Below are 21,839 nucleotides of genomic sequence, written 5' to 3'. Positions count from 1 at the left end.
AGACCCTTCTCCTTCTAACACAGAGTACAAAGGCTAGGCGCTGCCTAGCACCCTCTCTTGTTTTTCACCTGTTTCACCCTTTAGCTTCTAAGCCTAGAAGCAATTTGGTTTCTGTTTAAAAATTCTCATACTACCAATTCCTTTCCTTCCCCCCTTCCCTTGTTAAACAATTCAACCCAAAAGCCATTATGTGAGGCCAAAGAAGGCAGTGTGTGTAGGAAGAAGGTGGATGTCAAATAAAACAGAGTTGGGCATTGAGCCTGAAGAGTGGAGAAGGTATCCATCCCCAAGGTCGTGGTGATGACTTGGTGAGGGTTGTGAGAGGCTAAATGGCACAAGCACTACATCATGTGGGGGTAGAGGCAGTGGTGACAGAAGATTGACTATTTAGAGAGGGCTTTATCAAATAAGTAAATATATTAAGGATAGTGGGAACCAGAGAGTTATAATATTGAAAGGGTGGAAAATAGAATAAATCTTGTGGTGTTCAAAAAGAATTGGAGATACGAGGGTGGATTCATGGGTCCCAATATATAAATACATTTAGAAATATACCAAGCATGTTTGTATGTTTGCTTATGCATATATACAGATATATATTCTACTTCTTTGCATTGAGCGAGCCTCAGAGTAGTGATACTCCTACACCAGTGAACAGACCTGACATTGAGATCTTGGTTCCTAAATACTATTCTCTAATTTTGAGGCAGGGAAAGTTCGAGACGAGCCTGAAATACTTTATTGTGGCAGAAAATGAAGTTCTCAAAGAATTATATAGACATGTCAAGGGGTATATAAATCATTTTAAGGAGCTCTCATTGGCTGAATCTGAGAATTTTTTTTTTTTTACATAAAAAAAAGCGTAGCAACAGATTACAGCCCATTGAGTAAGACAGGAATCCATGAGACCATAAGCAGTATTCCTCAACCTTTCTAATGCTGCAACCCTTTAATACAGTTCCTCATGTTGTGGTGACCCCCAACCATAAAATTATTTTCATTGCTACTTCATAGCTGTAATTTTGCTACTGTTAATGAATCATAATGTAAATATCTGTGTTTTCCGATGGTCTCAGGCTCTACAGCAGTGGTTCTCAACCTGTGGGTCATGACCCACAGGTTGAGAAGCGTTAGCAGGGTTGCCTTTGATCATCAGAAAACACAGATATTTACATTACAATTCTAACAGTAGCAAAATTACAGTTATGAAGTAGCAACAAAAATAATTTTGTGGTTGGCGGTCACCACAATGTGAGGAACTGTATTAAAGGGTTGGAGCATTAGAAAGGTTGAGAACCACTGCAATAAAGATATAATTAAATAAATGAATAATTTGAACGTTCAATAAGAAATGAGATATTTACCATAGTCTCAAAGTACCTCTTTACAAAATGCTCATTACAAAGGGGAAAAATGTCTTTACAACAGAGAAGTTTGGCAGATATAACCGGAATAAACATCAATCGTGAGGGTACAATAGAAATCACGGTTATGTAATTGGGTGCAATGAGAAGAGCCCAGCATCACTGCTGTGGTGCTTATGCCAAAGATGAATTACCTTGAATCTAATCATGAGGAAATATGATACCAATGCATATTGAGGGGCATATTTTAAAACAACAGGCCCCAAACTTTAAAAACTATTAAGGTCATTTGTGAAAGTCAAGGGAAGCCTGAAGAATTGTTCCAAATTGAAGAAGACTTAAGAGACATGACAACTATAATACAATATGTGATTTGAGTCTGAATTCTTATGCTATTAAGGACATTTTGGGACACCTGGCAAAACATGAAGGAAATATACATTGGGTGATAGGGTATCAGTTGTCAATGGCTCAGGTAGAAGAAGTTTTTGCATTATACTTTCGAATTTTTGTATCATTGAGATGATTTCAAAATAAAAATATGGTAAATAAATAAATAAATTCTTATAGCAGATTAGGAAATAAAACGAGAAAAGGGGAGAGAAAAACCTGCTTCATCTATCAAGATATCAGGATTCGGAGGACTGGGGAAATGAGAAATGTGAGTAACCAAAGCAGCAAAATTGCTGATGGCTCAGAAAGTGGGCTTGTTAGAACTTCATTTCACACAAGCTTAATCAGATTTTAAGTATTTTTAAAAAAATATATATTTTATTGATTTTTTACAGAGAGTAGGAGAGAGTGATAGAGAGCTAGAAACGTTGATGAGAGAGAAACATCGATCAGCTGCCTCTTGCACACCCCCTACCGGGGATGTGCCCGCAACCAAGGTACATGCCCTTGACCGGAATCGAACCTGGGACCTTTCAGTCCGCAGACCGACGCTCTACCACTGAGCCAAACCGTGCAAATCATTTTCTATTTTCAGCAATGTTACCTGCAATCCTATTAGCATGGGGATGTCCTGGCAAAATTCGGCAGATTTTAAGTATTTTTAAAGATCCGAGAATAAAAATCATCAGCAGTTGAATAAAATAAAGCTACTGGGGTACAGACTGAGTTGTCTGCAGTATTTAATGGACAGAGAAGCCACTTACAGAGAATCTGGGTAGAGAAAGAAAGAAAAGACCCTTCCAGAGTGAGTTTTTTTTTGTTTATTAAATGATTTCAGGTGCTTAGCAGAAACATCTTTCAGCACAGTCTCAGGGCCCTCTGGGTCTCTCAACTGTGATGAGTCAGTCTCCGAACCAGGGCTTTGAGCAAGGAACTGAGATGCCGCAAAAAGTTCATTAAAGTTGAGAGCAGCGGGATTACAAGGAGAATAATTAAGGGGAGGTACAATCTTTATTGTCTATGGAGGAACACTGTGGTCATTTTCTTCTGGGCCTAGGAAGCTGGCAGGACAACAGACACACAGGCTTATCTCTCTCGATAGCCCTTCAAAGAGTCACACATTAGACACATGGTCCCTGCCACATCCCAGAAAGAGCTTTGAATTAATTTTTGCTCTTATCTCCTTGGTAACAAAGGTACAGAGAGCTCATTATTTTTGAGCAGGCAACTGCCGAAAGAGAAATGGAGAATTTCATAATCATAATGGATTTTCACATAAAAAGGTTCTTGACAGAATGATGTTTTTGAAATGAAATTTGTCTTTCTACATACCTTTTAAAGATAAAGCACTGAAGGTGAAGGATAAAAGAGCTTAAACTTTTAAACAGATACGGACATATTACTAGGTTATATTTCTAGAATAACAGTTCAGTTATTTTCATCATCTTTTTTTTGTTAAATATATTTTATTGATTTTTTTACAGAGAGAAAGAGAGAGGGATAGAGAGTTAGAAACATCAATGAGAGAGAATCATCCATCAGCTGCCTCTTGCACACCCCCTACTGGGGATGTGCCCACAACCAAGGTAAGTGCCCTTGACTGGAATTGAACCTGGGACCCTTTAGTCTGCAGGCTGATGCTCTATCCACTGAGCCAAACCAGTTTTGGCTCATCATCATTTTTTTTTTTTTCCCTAACTTACCTCTGGCCCAACCTACTTTCTAAGATTTGCTTTAATAGGCTCTGGTGGATGATGGACAAAAAAAAAATCAAAAAAAAAAAAATCCCTTTTAAGCTGTGTAAGTTTTCAGAGACAGTGCAAATCATTTTCTATTTTCAGCAATGTTACCTGCAATCCTATTAGCATGGGGATGTCCTGGCAAAATCTCTCTCCCAGAATGTTCACAAAAACATTTAGACAAAACCAAACCCCAAAGACAGTGAGCTCTCCGTACTATGACTTGAAGGGTCTGAAATGTGATTCTGACTCACTCTCCTTTCCCCTTCCTACCAGCAAAGGGAGGTGTTTTCCCAAGTGTTAGCTTGTTTCTGTGGGCTGTAAGCCACGTGACGGTCAAGATATCATAGGGCGCTTGGCACACAGTGAAAGTACAAGAAATATTTGTGGACTAGAACTAGATGTCCAATCCAAATTTTATTCCTTCATTCTTGAATAATTAATACATAAACTTGATCAAAATCTGAGAGGTAACGAAAGGAATGCTGTGAAATTCTTCCTTTCTCCCCTTTTCCCCCAACCACCTGGTTCCTCTCTTCACTGACAACTTTCTTGTATGTCTGGAAGGTACTTTTTGGGCATAAAAAAAGGAAATTGAAGCTGATGCCCCAAAGAAAACCACACCTTCTCACACTTTCTTCTTTTTTTCTTTTTCTTTTTCTTTTCAAGTGTAAAATCTAGTTTAGTAAAAATACTGAAACAATACCAGCATCTCTAGCATTTTACGTCTGGAGGCCTTTAGGTCTAAGGAAGTCCTAAAGTTATAATGTTAACAATGCCAACACTCCTGGAGAGCAAGGAGAGGAAGCTAAGATAGGTTCCTACGTGCATGCATGCGTGCGTGTATGTGTGTGTGTGTGTGGGTGGTGTGTCTGGCTTCAAAACTCTTATCCAGAATACAAAAAGGTATCTTAAAGCAGAAGCTGGTTAGGAATTCTGCTTCACAAAACACAGAAGACACTGATGCTAATTATGATAGGAGGTTAAACAAACTTTCCACAGTAACTGCCAAACTCAACTCCAAGACACAGCAGGGTGCATAGCGCATGAAAGGGAAAGAGTGCAAACCCCACAAACGGGAATAGGTAACTGACTTGAGACAAGATACCATTTGCATTCTTATCCCATTGCAGCTATCTATTTGCACAAAAAACTCGAATCCAGGCATCTAGACTCTATCGGTCAAGCACTGGATGGAGGACAGGACCTTGTCCTCATCCACATCCCTCCCTGTCTCCCATGGAGCCAGTGTCTAATTCACATCTGTGCTCCTCTCCTGCCCCGGCTAACCCCATGGATCCTTCTTGGTGCTACTTGGGTCTCATTTGCCCACAAAGTTTCCTCAGATGCTGCGAGTTCTCTTATTTTCTGAGTGAGACTCTCAGGCAGGAAGCACCCTCCCCAAGGGTTCCTTGGAAAACAATACCTCAATCTCTAGTCCAGCGCGTAGCAAAGAAGAACAGTAGGGACACAGCTCTTGGCTAGACGGGGGTTTCACAAAAGATCCAGAATCTCCTCTGAGAGTTTGCCTTCTCCTTGGGGTCCCAGATATCCTAGCCTTGCAGCCATCCTTGCTTCTGAGCCCAGGAATAAAGCAACCACTCAGTTGTGTACAGCGCTTTGGAGTTTACAAAATGCGTTTGCATTTTCCCTCTCATTTGATTCTAAAAGCAGTCCTCAGAGACAGGTTATCAATGCATTGTTTTGTTTTGCTTTATCTCCACTTTTATTTTTTCCCTCTCATTTTTTAAATTAAGGTATTATATGTGTACATACCTTACCAATCCCCACCCCCCACTCCCATACATGCCCTCCCTCCCCAGAGTTTTTCAACCATTGGTTATGCTTATATGCATGTATACAAGTCCTTCAGTTGATCTCTTATCTCCCCCATATCTCCCTATCCTCCCTGCTGTTTCTTTACTGTCTCTGTATCTTTTTGTTCATCAGTTTATAATGTTCCTTATCATCAACACATTTGACTCCTCAGAAAGGAAGGCTCAGAAAGGCTATGAGGCGTGACCACAGTGCAACTCCTATTGCTTTTGGGTCAGTAGTGGGCAAAAGCCCCTTCCTTTTTCTTGCTTAATTAATGTGAGATAGGCTAACATTTTCAAAGGCAACTTGACTCAAGAAAATGTTAAATCAACTAGCAAACATATAACAGTATAAATAGCATAAAAATGGTAAGTTAATGAAAACTTGGGTTGAGGGAAGTTTATCCCTGCCTCTAGGCGTTCTTTGTTTCCCCCCCAGCTTTACGGAGACGTATAACATTGTGTAAGCTTAAGGTGTGCACGTGCTGACTTGATATACGGATATGTGGCAAAAATGATTACCATCATAGCGTTAGCTAATACCTCCCTCATCTCACATAATTGCCATTTCTTTTTTTTGTGTGTGTGGTGAGAACATTTAAGATCTACATTCTTAGCAACTTCCAAGTATATAATACAGCACCCAGGGGCATTCCCAAGTTTCCCTGCTTCCTCTACTTTAAGAGGGGGTGGGGGGGGGAGTAAGAGCTTGTACTACCAGGATGATAATGACTGACATTAACTGAGCACTTGCTGTGTGCCAAGGCACCATTCTGAGCACTTCACATATATTACCTCATTGACTCCTTTCAAAATCCCTGAAGGTATATGCAGTTATTACCTCTGCTTTACAGGCAAAGGCAGAGAGAACTTCCAGAACCTGCCCAGGGTAGTGTAGCTGTTAGCACATGGCAGACAGAGCCAGGCTTTCTGGCTGCAAAGCCTACACTTCTAAGCACTGTACTATGCAAGCCCTCAGTGCATGCGAGGGGGCCCAATACACAGCATGGGACTTAGCCGGATAGATGGCAATAGGATTTCCAGGGGAGGACTGAAACCATGTCTTTTAATATATCAATAAATTCACAGAGCAGCCAATCAGTTCTCTCTTTTCACCCTCCCTCCTCATCTCTGCTCTCTCTCTTCTGTGTTGATGTTTCCTCCAAGTAAACGATAAGTTCCTTGATGTCAGAGGACACACCTCTTCTCTGCTCCATCCAGACATGGCACAGAATGAACCTTCAAGAAGGCACCCATCTCCTGGGTGATTTCTCCGTCAGTGATGTATACTCACTCGGGCAACAAGTTCTGGTCCTGTGAGGAAGAACTCACAGCCGATCAGAGTGAAGAAGAGAATGAATGGGTTTCTTGGTTTGTGGATTCAACAGGGAAATAAGCAACAGAGGCAAGAAATTAACACATATTAAGAGTCCACTTTGCACCAAACGCTAGCCTGGGCACACTGCCTATGATACCTTACGTAACCCTTTGTGTAATCAATCCTGTGAGGTGGGCATGACTGCTGTGGTCTGAATGCCAGTGTCCCCCTATATTCCTATGCTAAAATCCTAGTGCTGATGTGACAGCATTAGGACAGGGGGCTTTGGGGAGGTGCTTAGGTCATAAAGATGCAGCCCTCTTGAATAGATTAGTGTTCAGATAAGAGACCCCACAGATATCCCTCGCCCATGCCACCCTGTAAGGACACGGAGCAGGGGCTGACTGAGGAAGAGGGACTTCATCAGAATGCGACCACGCTGCTGCCTCCAGAGCCGTGAGAAACACACTTCTAAACAGACTAAAATAATTATTTACAAATGAGGAAGCAGATGCCGAGGCTTTAGAAACCAGTCTCCCAAGGTACCCCCATTTCCCTGTTCTACAAAGTGGTCACGATCTTGCCTTTCCTTTGGCCGCCTGCCTCTGGCCCTGGCACCTGGTCCCACCGCCTCTGGTGCCACCCAGACTCAGGGAGACGCAGAACCAGACTGGGCAGTTTCAAGTGCTGACACGGGGCTGAGGAAGGATTTATTAGGGAAAGTGTAGAGTTCCTCATTTTCCCATGGAGGGACTCAATACCTGTCTATTTCAGGGACATCTGCCTCATTCACGTCATTCCTGTGGAAAGGACGGAGGGGCCTGGGAACTGTGTCCTGGTGCCGGGAAGGGCAGGGGCCATGGAAGGGAGTTTCTCGAGTCCCCTTTCCTGATGGTTTGAAGGCTTAAAATAAGCCTGTGCCTAGCTGCTTGCTATGGGTTAGAACAGTGGTGAGGCAGGGAGATTTACCGCCTTGCTTTCTGTGTCCAATTATTTTAAGTGTCACTGATGCCTTGATGTCATTTTAAATTTATGGATGTTCACTCCAGTCCAAAGAACCTCGGGACTTTTTCCTGTGGCTTCCTCATAAATGCCCGCTGAAATACTAACTTAGTTTTACACTGTTAGGTACTACAGAGCTTCCTGCAGTCCCTATGGGGTCTTTGTTCTCTACTTTGGGTTTTATTAAAAAAAAAAAAAGGACAAAAGTACATAAACATGTGCCATACACAACCACGAAATGCTGACTTTTCTTCTTAATAACAAATCATATTCTCTTTGTGGTCAAAACTAGGAAACCAAAAGCCTTTTCCTGGTGACATAAAACTTCCGGTGTCCAATATAAATGAGGAAACGGATGCCAACTGATGTGTCTTTGATAAATTCCTCTTTTTTCCCCTCATCAGTATGCTAGCGCTCTTCTACGCTTTTTTTTTCTTTCCTGTGCACATCACTTTCCTTGCCACGCCTGCAATTTCTGAAGGGGTGGGTCACTGCTCTGGATGAATTTGTACCTAACCTTTGACCATCAGAACTTGCTGTTTCTACAGTTAGAGAGGAAGTAGTGATGATCTTAGTCTTCCAAATTAGCATATGAAAAGTGATTTCCCAACAGATGTGGCTGAGGGTACTCGCTGATGCTGAGGGTTGCTGTGTGAATTTCCTCATAATTGGGTTCAGGAAGTATCCCACCCTATCCCATCAGAAGAATAAGGAAGTGTACAGGGTGGGGTTATGGTGGAAATATATGGGACAGATGATAAATCTACAATTATAATAGAAATGAAAGATGGAAATGACTCAAGAGGCCTTCTGAGCCACAGCCCAACTACCTAGTCCTGTTTTAAATCATCTGAGAATATTGATGCAGCCTCTGATCTCCCTAAGACCTAGAATCTGGGAGACATGACAGAGATGGGCACGATCTCTAATAACACAGGCTGTGGTAGGTTAAGTATCGCATCGGTGGTCTAGAGCAGGCAGTGACAGACTGTGGCCTGAACACCAAATCTGACCCCGTTTCTGTCAGTAACGTTTTATTGGACACAGCCACACCCATTCACTTATTCACTGTCTGTATAGCAGTTGCAACAGAGATATATGGCCTTCAACACCTAACATATTTCCTATCCAGCCTTTCACAGACAAAGTGTGCTCAATCCTGGTTTAGTGGGTGCCTCAGAGGGTCAGCGGGCAGAGATCACTCCAGGTTTGAACACTGCAAGAAGGCTTCACATAAGGGCTTAGACCAGTGATTGGCAAACTGTGGCTCATGAGCCACATGCGGCTCTCTGGCCCCTTGAGTGTGGCTCTTTCACAAAATACCATGGCCTGGGCAAGTCTATTTTGAAGAAGTGGTGTTAGAAGAAGTTTAAGTTTAAAAAATTTGGCTCTCATAAGAAATTTCAATCGTTGTACTGTTGATACTTGGCTCTGTTGACTAATGAGTTTGCCAATCTCTGGCTTAGACTATGTCTCGAAAACTTCTAGGGCTTGTCTATAGAGAATGGGGCAGGAGAGGGTATTCCAGGCAAGGAAGTCTCAAGGTCATGGCAATTACCAGGGAAAAGTTTGACAGGAGTAGGATTCTTAAACAGGAATAAGATGGAAGGATGGAAGTACAGGTTAGGTATGAATAGCAACAAGCCTTGAATGCCAGGCTAAAATACTCTAAGTTAGAGGTGTCGAACTCAATCAGAGAAGGGGCCAAAATCTAAAATCCAGCCTAAATCGCGGGCTGAATGGTTTACTGAACAGTCATAAACTGTCATTGTGATGGAAACGCAGCGGAGTGCAGTGATGACAGCGCGGTGCGGGCCACATTGCAAGGCCTGGCGGGACGGATTTGGCCCGCGGGCCTTGTGTTTGACACATGTGCTCTAAGTGATAAAACATACATTTTCCCATACCAGCTACTACATGGGTAATAGGGTATAGAGAGATGACTTTTAAAGTCCGTTTAAGCTCTAAGAATCCATTTTTAAAAGTACTGATGCCTAGTCCCACCCCCAGACCATCTGTTTTAATTGGTCTCAGGTGGATCATTGAGTTTTATTTGTTTGTTTGTTTTGAAACTCTTCCCAGGTAACTAGATTGTGCAGTTGGGAACCACTTCCTAAGTGGAGGAAGTAGCCAGGACCTGCCTGCAGAAGCCCAGTTCAGAGCCTGGTAAATCAGCAGGTGCCCAGCACATGTGAGTCACATTAAACCAGCAATATTGGCTTGTCCCAGAGCCAGCCTGATGGCCTCTGTTTGACTAGAGTCAGCTATATACATTAAGTTGGTCACATGGTTTCCAATAAAAGAAATCACTTCTGCTTGCCCTGGCTGAATCTTGGAAAAGCCCACGATGCTCAGAGCAATATAGAATCTGTGTATACATTTAGGCATTTATAGATTTTTCTTTCACTGTTATTTTAACATGACCATTTACAAGGCTTTACACAATTTGCCCTTGGCCTTGTTACTGCTCTGATCTTCTCTCCCACATCCAACCCGATGACTCCACTCCTGCCACTACACTGGCCTCTTTGTTGTTCCTTGAACGCCTGAGGTATGTCCCGTCTTAAGTATTCCACACAAGCTTTCCTCTGCCCCAGATGCTCTTCTTCTCTTTTCCTCCAGACATAGGTGAGGCTCAATGGCTCACATTCAAGTTTTTGCTCAAGGATTATCTTCTCAGTGAGCCTTCTCCTAACCATCTATGTAATTTAAAATCACATCCTCTTTCCCAGAGGTATTATCCATTCTCTGGTTTACTTTTTCTTCATAGCACTTATTACCTTTTAACATACTATGTCATTTACTTCATTATTCTTATTTTCTATTCCTCCTACTGCAATGTAAGCTCTACAAAAAGGGACTTTTATCCGTTTTGTTCTCTGTTGCATCCCCAGTGCCTCCAATAGTATTGTACACTATTCATGTTGGGGACACAGAAGGAACTAAAAAAAGGTATGTGCCTATTGTACCCATGCTCAGAATGCCTTTACTTATCCTTTAAGACTGAGCTTGAATAGTTCCTCAATAAACTCTCCCTGGTTTCCCCTTTGATGAAGAAAGGAGTCTTCCCTGCTCTGCTCACTTTGGCTTCTTTTAAAACTCTTTAAAGTTTCTCACACATCAATGACTTTCTATCTCCCCTCCTGCTTCTGTCCTCCTTCAAGGCTGGGAGAGGGCAGAGGACCTAGAATCTAGTAGAGACTGAACAGGGGTATGTTCAGGAAATGAGCCAGCATGTGGCGACATGAGCTTTGGACTAGTCTTTTCCTTGTAACAACACTTCTGTAGTTGCACATATGTGTAGTTCTCCATTTTATTCTAGCATTTTCACTTGAGTGGTCTGAAATGATTCATTATCACATACGAGATACATCAATGTCATTGAGAAAAGCATTAAAAATCTAATGCTTTTGAGAACCTTTAGGTTGTATGGACTATTTTTCTTTCCCCCATTAGTCTATTTACCAAATCCTGCTGATGTTACTTCCTATATTCCTCTAAATTTATTCACTTCTTTTCAGCATCTCCTACTCTCTAGGCTAAGCCACAGTTATCTCTTAACTGGAATAGTGCAACCACTTTCTAAATGGTATACTCTATCTGTTCCTCTGGAATCCATCCTCTACACAGCAGCCAAAACAAGCTTTGAAAAACACAAGTCAGATTTCTTTCTCTTGCTTGAAACCATTCAAAGACTTACCATGGCACTTAGCACCAAGTGCAAAAGTCTCAACATGGCTTCAACATCACCGCAAGCCGTTCTTGCCTTGGCTGTTACCTCTGCTGGTCCCTCTGCTTGGAATGCCCTCTCTTCATTCAGATAATTTCCACCCACTCTCCCAATCCCAGCTCAAATATCCTCTCCTCAGAGAAACCGTGTCCTGTCCCACGCCCCCAATCCAGCACTTCTTTCTCTTTTTATCACTGTCCTCTTATTTGAATTACTTTTCCCACCAGACTAAAATGAACCCTACTAGAATTCAAACTGAAAAAGGGCAGGTATATTAATCTGTTTGGTGCATTCATATATCCTCAGTATTTAGACAACATGAATAGTGTACAGTAAATGTGCAATTTTTTTTTTAATGAATGAAGGCCTAGGTTTATCTATCTTATTTATTGTGCATCTCTGGTCCTAGCACAGTGCCTACAACACTACATAGCAGACACTCAACAAATAGTAATGAATGACTAAATCGATCTTTGATATTGCCCTTTACCAAGTCTTTCAACTTTGAACATTAATATTTATTCAACTGTGATCTGATACACCTTGAGCGCTTTATATGTTAGCACTGCCTGTAAGCTCCACCTGAGATTCCAGACCTGGGTCCTGTGTATTCCAGCCACAGTTCCCCCATCAGTGTGATATGATTTGTAGGAGCAGTCCAGTCACAATTTCAGTGTTAGGAAAAAAACATTTTTTTTTCACCTTTTACTATGAGATTTGGGGTCAACAAAACCATTGTTGCTCTTAGCAGACACATCTGGAACTGGAGCTCATGCCGGCCAAGCTCTGTGAGGCTCAGTATTTTCAATAAGCAGAGAAGAAAATGTGCAAGACAGGTGGCAATAAGGAAAAGGCCACTGCTGACTTTGGGCCCTGGCCTGCCTGCCTGGCTTTTCCAGGGCTGGAAGGGCTCTGAGAAGTGTTGTTGTTGTGCATGCTGGGCCCTGGGGAGCGTGTTGGTGCTGCTGAGATGCTGAATGTGTGTTGGCTGTGACCCTGGAGCCCCCGGCTCGGGAGCGGGCCCAGGCACAATGACTTCTTTCATGGAAAAACTTGACTCTGCAAATACAGGGTTGAAGGCTAGATCTCTCTCCTCCTGGTAAATCACATGACATGAGGAAGGCTGTGCTGTTTGGCTCTCTGTGGGGTAAGCATGACACGAGTTTCTGGCAGAATATAATGAGGAGTCCCTCTGACTGAGGCACTAAGCTTGCTTGCTCACAAAGGAGAGTTTGTGACTCAGTGTAGGGGGTGGAGCCAACCTTATGTGCATATTCTGTACAATATTCACACAAGGTCTGTCCCTAAATAGAATATGTTGAGAAAAGGTATTGAACTGTTTCTCTTAAGCCACATATGGTTACATATGTGGTTACTGGAGGCACCTGGAATCATCTAGTTCTGACAAAAATCCATGACTTTTATAATATGGATCTTCTTTTTCCTGAGAAAGATGTTTATTCCTATACATTGTGTGTGGGGGTATGTGTGTGTGTATTTTCAGGCTCTTTTGCTTCATGAAGAAAGCCTTACCCAGTGACAGAATAAAGGACAGAGTGATACAGTGAAAAGTGTGCTCCCCCTCAGAAGTGGGAGATGTGTGGTCACCACCATAGACCTTGGCATCCTTTCTACATAATGAGGTAGATGAACTAATCAGTAGTTGGCAAACATTTTTTGTAAAGGGCTAAATAGAAATAGTTTAGTCTTGTGGTTTTTGTGGCAAGCACTCAACTCTACCATTATGGTGAGAAAGAAGCCATAGACCATATATAGGTAAATAAATGGGTGTGACTACATGTAAGAAAACTTTGTTTACAAAAGCAAGTAGTGAACTATAATAGATTGTGCCCAGAGGTCTTAGGTTGCCAACCACAAGAGACATTATCTCTTAAAAGTTGGTCCCTCTGTCTAATTCTAGAAGATGATTATCGGGACCAGAGGAGAATTACAATAAACAATAGAAAAACAATTAATAAAATGGCAAAAATTAAACACCTATCAGTAATTACATGTAAATGGACCAAATGTTCCAACCAAAAGACATAAGGTGGCTGAATGAATAAATGAAACAAGTCTGTACATATGGTGTCCACAAGAGACCCTCTTCAGATGGAAAGACATACAGATAAAAAGCAAAGGGATAGTAAAAGATATTTCACCCAAATGGAAAGGAAAAAAAAGGGTAGCAATACTTATATCAAACAAATTACATTTTAAAAGAAAGGCTGCACAAGGAGACAAAGAAAAGCATCTATAATAATAAAAGCATAATATGCTAAATAGACTGGACAGACGAATAACCTCCCAGATGAAGCTGCCACAGCAGGAGCTGAGGCAGTTAGGCAGGCAGGCAGGCAGAGTGGTTAGGGGAGATCAGGTGAGTGGTTAGGGGAGATCAGGTGAGTGGTTAGGAGCCAGTGGTCCCGGATTGCAAGAGGGATGTCTGACTGCATGTTTAGGCCCAATTCCAGGATCAGGCCTAAACCAGCAGTTGGACATTCCCCGAGGGGTCCTGGATTGTGAGAGGATGCAGGCCAGGCTGAAGGACCACTCGCCCTCGTGCACAAATTTTGTGCACCAGGCCTCTAGTTTTTATAATATAAAGGAATCAATCCAATAAGAAGCTGTAACTCTTGTAAACTTTTGTAGACCCTACATAGGAGTATCTAAATATATAAGATAAATATACAAAAGGAGAGATAAACAGTAATACAGGCATAGTAGGGGACTTTAACACCACATGACATCAATGGATCTATCATCCAGACAGGAAATCAACAAGGAAACAGTGGCCTTGAATGACACATTAAGCCAGATGCATTTAGTTAATATTTTCAGCACATTTCACCCCAAAGCATCAGAATGCATTCTTTTCAAGTGCACATAGAACATTTTCCAAACAGACCACATGTTACATCATAAAACAAGTCTCAGTAAATTCAGGAAGACTGAAATCCTATCAAGTATCTTCTCAGATCACAATGGTATGAAACTAAAAATCAAGAAAACTGAAAAACACAAGAGATGTGAAGGCTAAGTAATATGCTACTAAACAATGAATGGATTAACAATAAAATCAAGAAAGAAATAAAAAGATACCTTGAAAAGATGAAAATAAAAACAGAATGACCCCCAAAATCTATGGGACATAGCCAAGAAATAAGAAAAATCTCGAATAAACAATCAAACCTTATACATAAAGTGAGTCAAAGAAGAACAAAGCCCAAAGTGAGTAGAAGAAAAATCTAAAAGTTCAACATTAGAGAATAGGTTGAATAAGACATAGTGCCTCCTACCAATGCAACCATCAAAAATAAAACTGTAAAAGAATATTTAAAGGCATGGAAAGATGATTATTATCTACCATTCAGTGGTAATAAGTTACAAGCAGTATACTGAGTATGATTTTGTTTTTTTAAAAAAGATACGTATAATGTGTATATTAATGGTTAGAAAAGGATATTAGCACTGGTTATCTCTAAACTAAAAAATTAATTTTCATTTTTTTCTTTTCTTAATTATTCTACAATGGGCATGTACTACTCTTTGTATAATAAAACTCCAACAAAAGTTATTTTCAAAAATATATCAATGCTAATACCCTATAAATGATACTGTGAGACATATTAGCCTTGGGCCTCAGTGGCTAATAATATTTAACAGAAGGATGCAAAAAGGTGGAGGAAAGCCCGAGTTATTACTGTTCTTCAAATGGAGCCCTGTGACCAGGCCTTGGATCACTAAGGATGGAGGCAAGGGCTTTGCCTCCAATAGTTGGCACAGGTTAGGTCTCCCTGCAAAAAGGACCACTGTAACACAAGGACAAAAAAATAGCACCTGTATTGCCTAGGACAATAGAGCCAAGCTGGTTGGGTCCACTATGCATGGCTGAACCTCCACTGGGCATTTTTCATGTCCAAGTCATATAGCAAAGAGTGTGAGAGCAACAAGGGACCCACTAGTCCCAGATCTTCGTTTATAGTGTTAGAAAGTGAGGCCTGATGGGCGCATGTTGCTCAATTCACCTTCCTTCTTGAAAGTTACAGCAGTGGCTTGAAGTGATATAAATGCCAGAGTGTCTGACAACTAAATACCCATTTCTGGAGTAGACTCACCTATTGGGAGCCTTAATAAAGGAGAGTTAGTTTTGATCTATGGCTTTAAAAAAGCTAAAATCTTGACCTATATGCCAACTGCCACCATGCTTGGTGAGAATCCTATATAATAAAACCCTAATATGGAAATCAACTGAACTGTGGAACAAGTGGTCACTACGATGCGCACTAACCACCAGGGGGCAAACGGTCAACACAGGAGCTGCCGCCTGGTGGTCACTGTGCTCCCACAGCAGGAGCACCACTCAGCCAGAAGCTGGGCTCACAGCTGGTGAGCGCAGTAGCTGTAGCAGGAGCCTCTCTTGCCTCTGCAGCAGTGCTAAGGATGTTTGACTGACGGACATCCTGAGGGCTCCCAGACTGGGAAAGGGCACAGAACTGGCTGAGGGACCCACCCGAGTGTACGATTTTTTGTGCACCCGGTCTCTAGTGTTAAAATAAATTCCAAGGCAGTGCCTGGACTAATTGGAAAAGAATGTTGTGATTGGTCAGGGATGTCTTGGCTATGAAAGGGGTAATTAACAGTATCTTTGCTACCTGCTTCTAGCCTCGCTTAGAATATGTGTTTCCCTCTAAATAGATTTCTTCATTAAATCTCTCCTAATCTTGATTACCCTTATAGAATGTCAGATTAATTAAATATTACTTTTACTACATCGCTCTCCTACTTAATAAGCCTCTAAAGGTCTATTTCCATTTCCCACATAGTAAATATACTTCCTTAGTCTCATAATAAAGGTTCTTCACAGTTTGTCACCATTTAATATTCTTATCAACCATACACAGAACCACCTCCCTCCCTTATTTCTTTTTTTGAAAAAAAAATATTTTTATTGATTTCAGAAAGGAAGGGTGAGAGACAGAAATATCAATGATGAGAAAGAAACATTGATCAGTTGCCTCCTGCATGCCCCACACTGGGAATTGAGCCTACAACCTGGGCATGTGCCCTGACTAGGAATCAAACTGTGACCTCCTGGTTCATAGGTCGATGCTCAAACCCTGAGCCACACTGGCTGGGCGTGACCTATTTCTTGTACTCAGAGTACACACTCTGATCTAAAAGGGTCACTGGTAGGAGGAGATGGGAATTGGTCCAAAAGGGAGCAGCTGGATTAAGAGATCAGGATAAGTCAATAGCTGGGAGATTTGAGATGAAGGAGGGTATCAAAAATCTTGGGGAGGGATCCAAGTCAAATCTGAGTTGACAAGCTTTAGCTGAGGCCTGCTCCTTTTGATAGCCTAGTTTCTATCCCCGTTTGGCTGCCCGTTATCAGTTTTAAAGCAGTGGTATTTTATAGCTGTTACTGAATAGGCACCCGGTACACACCCCACACACCTTAATCTCTGCGCTTATAACTTCTTCACCCTGAGTGCCTATTTCCTTCATTTCTGCCTTTGGAGTCCTGGTGCTCAGCTCCAAACCATCACAGTGAGGCCCTGGTATTTTTCAAATGACCTGCTTCTCAGAGTCCTTAAACTTCACACCATTCCCTAATTCATCTCCATAACTCCATATAGATCTACAGTGCTGGCGAGACAGTGACATTCACCACTAGGGCCCATTTCTGCCCATGCAATTACATTCAGAGATTTTATGGTAACTGACTCACTGTCTCCTTCAAATGGGGCAGTCTGGATGTGAACTGGTGTATTAAGGTGTCTCTTAACTGTTAGATTTAAATACCAGTCTACGGTAACAAAACACTATAAACTAGAAATGAAATGCAGCAGAAGAAAGCACAATAAATTCTTATTGCCCATAGCTAAAATGAGACAAAATATTGTCCCAGAATAAGGGAGAAAGTAAAGCTCTCATGGAAAAATATGAGCAGGTTAACTTTTCCAGCACGCTGGATGGCACCTGTGTGACCCAAGAGTTATTGAACTTAAAAATAAGCAATTGCTGTACCCCCAGCTAGTGACTGGGCTCTGATGAATACTTATGACAATTTCTCATAATGGCGAGTCTAAAATAAAAAACTTTACAATGTACACACTTCATTTAGCATAAGTTTACCATTTATAAGCTAAGGAAAACAAGCAGTTTACAACTTCTATCAACTCTGATCAAAATGATGTGGAAAAACTCAATGCCAAGTTGTATAAGTTATGGGAAACAGAAAAGGGCCACACATTCCTCTATCTGTGTCTTATTCTTACCCAGATCAGAAACAGAGAAATCAGCAGCTTTTCCCCATATGCTGTGAGGAGTATTTGCTAATTTCAGATGATGAGAACTGAAGGTAATATTTCTGTGTTGTAATCCTATAGATACCTGACCCCATGGCCATGTTGACAATACATAATCAGCAGTATGACTGGAAATTCATTGGCTTCCTGGTTCTTGCTAGTTGATGGGAATTAAGGGTACAGAAACTTTTAAATTTGAGCCAAAGGAATAATTCTAGCTGCCATTACCAATATTTGGAACCATATAGAGTTAGCATGACATTTCTCTTTCATTTATAGACCTTATTTTTTTAGGCTTCTGAAGGCAGAATTCTTCTCTTCCACCTTGACTATCTCCAGAGGTCATGTTGGGAATGCAGAGGTTCCTCTGGCATCTCCATGATTCAGGAGAGAGAGACCCAGGACTTGAATGTCCTTGAACAACTCTCTACTACCAGAGGGCACCAGCCATGTGGGCATTAACTTGGGGAAGGTCCTAAAGACAGATGCCAGGGAAGTTGTACCCGGTGAAGTTATTTAAACACATGCTTTGAGGAATCTGTCTGAGTTGGGTGTTGGCCTACCAATATAAGGCTGGTGTAAATATAATTGTCTGGCTTTTGGGGGATGCTGATATTTCATCTTTTTCTTTGAAAATTGATTCGAGTTCTCATTTAGTTGGGAGGAAGTCGTGGGATGTGATTGGCAAGAAGAGGAGATACAGAAGCTGTTCCTTACTCATCGTTTGGTGAGTCAGTCTGATATAGAGGATCTGGACTGTGGAATCAGCCCAAGAGGATGCAGAAAGGAGCCACGTTGGAATCTAGACAAGCTAGAGTCCAGACTAAGAACTGCGCTCACCTCATATGGAAAGTCAGCCAAGTTTCCACTGGTGAGTCTGGATTCTGTAGGCAATTTAGTGATTTCCTGTTGGCCACCCCCCACTGCTGCCTCCTTCCCACCTGCAAGCAGTCACCCACCCATAAATCCTGTCCAGCCCTGGACTGCTGCCCAATGTTCCAGAGGGTTGGACTCACCAAGGAGAGCGGAATTCCCAGGGTCCAGGACCAGCTGTGTTCCCAGAGGAGACATCAGCACTGAAGGAAGGTTTGGTCCAGTGGCTGAAAGCAAGGCTCTGATATCCTCCAACTGCGTGGGGACGTGAGGGGGATCTGTGAGGAGGCAGATGGAGAATCAGACAGGTTAAAGCATGAAGGCCATATTAAGGGGGGAATGAGAGGTGAACATGCGTGCAATTGTGTCTGTAAGGCAGGCATCACTCTTGTTGCCTTTTAACATAATTTTTCCTGTTGAGAAGGTGTGCCTATCAAATTGAGTCTGATTTTCAAACAACACTTGGACCAATAAGGACAGTTATAAGAATCGGGTATGGAGATTTCAGAAGCTCCTGACCAATACCACTTTATACCACAGTACCACTGGGTCCCTATAAATGTGGGTATACATTAAAGCACATTGTAAAGACACTCTGGAAAAGCTAACATTTCTTCAGCAATTACTACATGACAAGTCCTATATTAAAGAGCTTTAATTTATAACATCCTTGGGGGGTGCATTTTATTCTTGTCCCCACAGATAGGGATATGCTACAGGAATTCTTACATAAAAGGAGCCTATGATGGCCTTTTTTATGAGGAAAAGGGTCCATCTATGAAGTCAATAAGTTAACTTGCTTGTGATGTGAATTTCTCATGCTCAATAGGACAGATAAGCGGGACAGGGATCATTTGCTATTTAAACTCTGATAAGGAGTCAGGGCTGAAGTTATCAGGGGTCACAGTTAAGCAGAGACAAGGTGACAGCAATGGGAAATACAGTGGTTTGCTTGCCATTTCCACTGGACAAATACAGAGGCAAGTGGCTACTGAACCTAGTGGTGGGATGACCCCTGGTTCTCCTGGGAAAGTGCGGACACCTGCTCCCCCCCTTCTGGCATCTCCTGACACCCTGCAATTCACACTCCCAAGGCTGACTCCTGCCTTTTCCTCCCCAGCCCTTGCTGGAGCAGAAAGAGAAACAAGAGTGCTGTTCTTGTAATTGATGGTTATTTCATTGAGGTAATTGAGGGTTTAGTGAGGGCCTACTATGTGCTTGCCACCTTGTTATGTACTTGTTAGGTAATGATGGTGCCAGAGCCTAGTTCAGAAACATACTCCTGTCTACTCTGCTTTGGACCATTGTGTACAGAAAACAATGATTAGGTTGAGATATATAAAATTTAAAATTGCAAAGACATTATATACTATATACATATAAGTAATTTAAAGTATTCTTTATATGATCTAGGGGAAAACATCTGGCTTGGGTTCAGGAACCCGCAGTTTGAGCTGTGGCTCTGTCTTTCACTCACTTGGGCAAGTCACTAAATCCTTCTGAGCCTTAGTTTCCTCATCTATTAAATGGAACCTCATCTTTTCCAAGATTTCTTTCTACTCTCAAACACCATGGTTTTAGGAATTGATGGTGGCTGTTTACTCAAACCCACACTTTTTCCCCCTCTCCCCCTTTTTAATATCCCCTCAAGAGCACTGAAATCGAATATTGAGGGAAACTGAGTTTCCCTCAATATTGCAATTGAATATTTCCTTAAGAATGCTGAAACCAGGAAGCCTCTGCTTATTTGGTAAAACCCATCAGATCTCCTTGGGCCAAATGTCGACACCTTCTCATGTCCTCCCAGCTTCTATGACATTTTTCTTTTTTGGTATATGTCCATTTGATCTTCTCAGGGACACTGTAACTTCTCCAAGGTAAGAGGTCACCCCTGATAGTTGTCCTACATGGAACTTAGAGGCAGCACTTAATGAATAATCATCCAGTGGCTATGTGAATAAATGAATAATATTCTGTCTCATTATATATCAAGTCTCCTGGCTACAGGTGAAATCACAGAACTTGGCATAAAATTGCAGCTTTCTACATGAAATGCCTGATTTAAAAATTAAGCCATATTTTTGGCTGATAAAAAAGGAAGCACTATTTCTAAGTTCATAAAGTACCTATAAAGCTAACAAACTTTGATTAATAAATCAAGGCTTCTGATTAAGAAAAGCTCTAAACTTAAGAGCCTAAAATAGTGATTCCCTTCCCCCCCCCCCTCAACTTTAATTAATACGGGAAGCCGTTCTGCTCTTCAAGCCCCATGGTCCCAGTCACACCATATTAGCGCTGAAATGCTGCAAGGACTGGCTCCCAGAATACACACACTTCATTGGCAAAGCTACAGCAGTAGCTACACATCCTAGGCTTTCATCGCTGTTAGCAGAGGCAACAGGGAAAGGTTATGAGGGAGGAGAAACCCACAGTAAGCACCATAACTCAGTGTGGGGCAACAGGCTCTGGGCCCCGGCTCCAGACTAGCAGCTCAGACGATGAAACCCAACCCAAAACAAATGACATCCTTCAACGAGCTGCTTCTCTGACTTCCTAAGACAACTGGAGGTTTATGTAGCCACTGGTGAGGTGAAAGCCATATGGGCCTCTCTGAGTTGGCAGCGGCTGGAGATGCTGGGCTTTGGTATATCATCAACTTGGGGTGTGGATACAAGTATAACTTTTAATTATTTTCCCTGGTGAAGTCATAGTGTATAATTAACCATATTCCCCCCCCTCCCCAGAATGATACCTTTCTCACCAAGAGAAAGTGATCTAATAATAGCCTTTATAAAAAAAAAAAGTAGGACAAAAGCAAGCATTTTTTATTCTATTCTACCAACTCCCAGCCTCCGTGGTGAAGAGAAACAGAATCCCTAGTCCAAGGGACAAGAGTTGCAGATCACAACATGCTGAGTCCTGCAATGGGTACAGCAAAGGATGGTGGTGTCCAAACAACTGCTGTTCATTTTAAATACCTGCTTTATGCCAGGAGCTGTGATAGACTCTTCAATCAGGAGTTCTTATGTTAGGGAGTACTCTAGTCTGAATGTTTGTGCCCCCCCAAATTCATGTGGTGAAACCCTAAACACACTCTGAGGTGATGGTATGAGATAGGGGGGATTATGGGAGGTGATTATGCCATAAGGGGATTAGTGTCCTTATAAAAGAGACCCCAGAGAGTTGTCTTATCCCTCTGTCGAATGAGGACATGGCAAGAACCAGGCAGTCTGTAGCCAGAAGAGGGCCTTAACCAGACCCCGATTCTGAATTTCCAGCAGCTAGAAATCTA

General features: G+C 41.9%; 1 protein-coding gene across 3 annotated transcripts in view; it reads right to left on the bottom strand.

The window, feature by feature from the left end:
* Nucleotides 1-21,839, bottom strand: part of ADAMTSL1 (ADAMTS like 1) — an 849,328-nt gene that overhangs the window by 49,367 nt on the left and 778,122 nt on the right. For all 3 annotated transcript variants that reach the window (XM_036434138.2, XM_036434136.2, XM_036434139.2), the window contains one exon: nucleotides 18,691-18,825. In XM_036434138.2, the coding sequence (XP_036290031.1) occupies nucleotides 18,691-18,825 (135 nt within the window). The remainder of the gene's footprint in view (nucleotides 1-18,690; nucleotides 18,826-21,839) is intronic.

The sequence above is a fragment of the Pipistrellus kuhlii genome, unplaced genomic scaffold (assembly GCF_014108245.1).
Source record: "Pipistrellus kuhlii isolate mPipKuh1 unplaced genomic scaffold, mPipKuh1.p scaffold_m20_p_12, whole genome shotgun sequence".
Classification (NCBI taxonomy): Eukaryota; Metazoa; Chordata; class Mammalia; order Chiroptera; family Vespertilionidae; genus Pipistrellus; species Pipistrellus kuhlii.
This window is presented reverse-complemented; position numbering and strand designations above follow the sequence as displayed.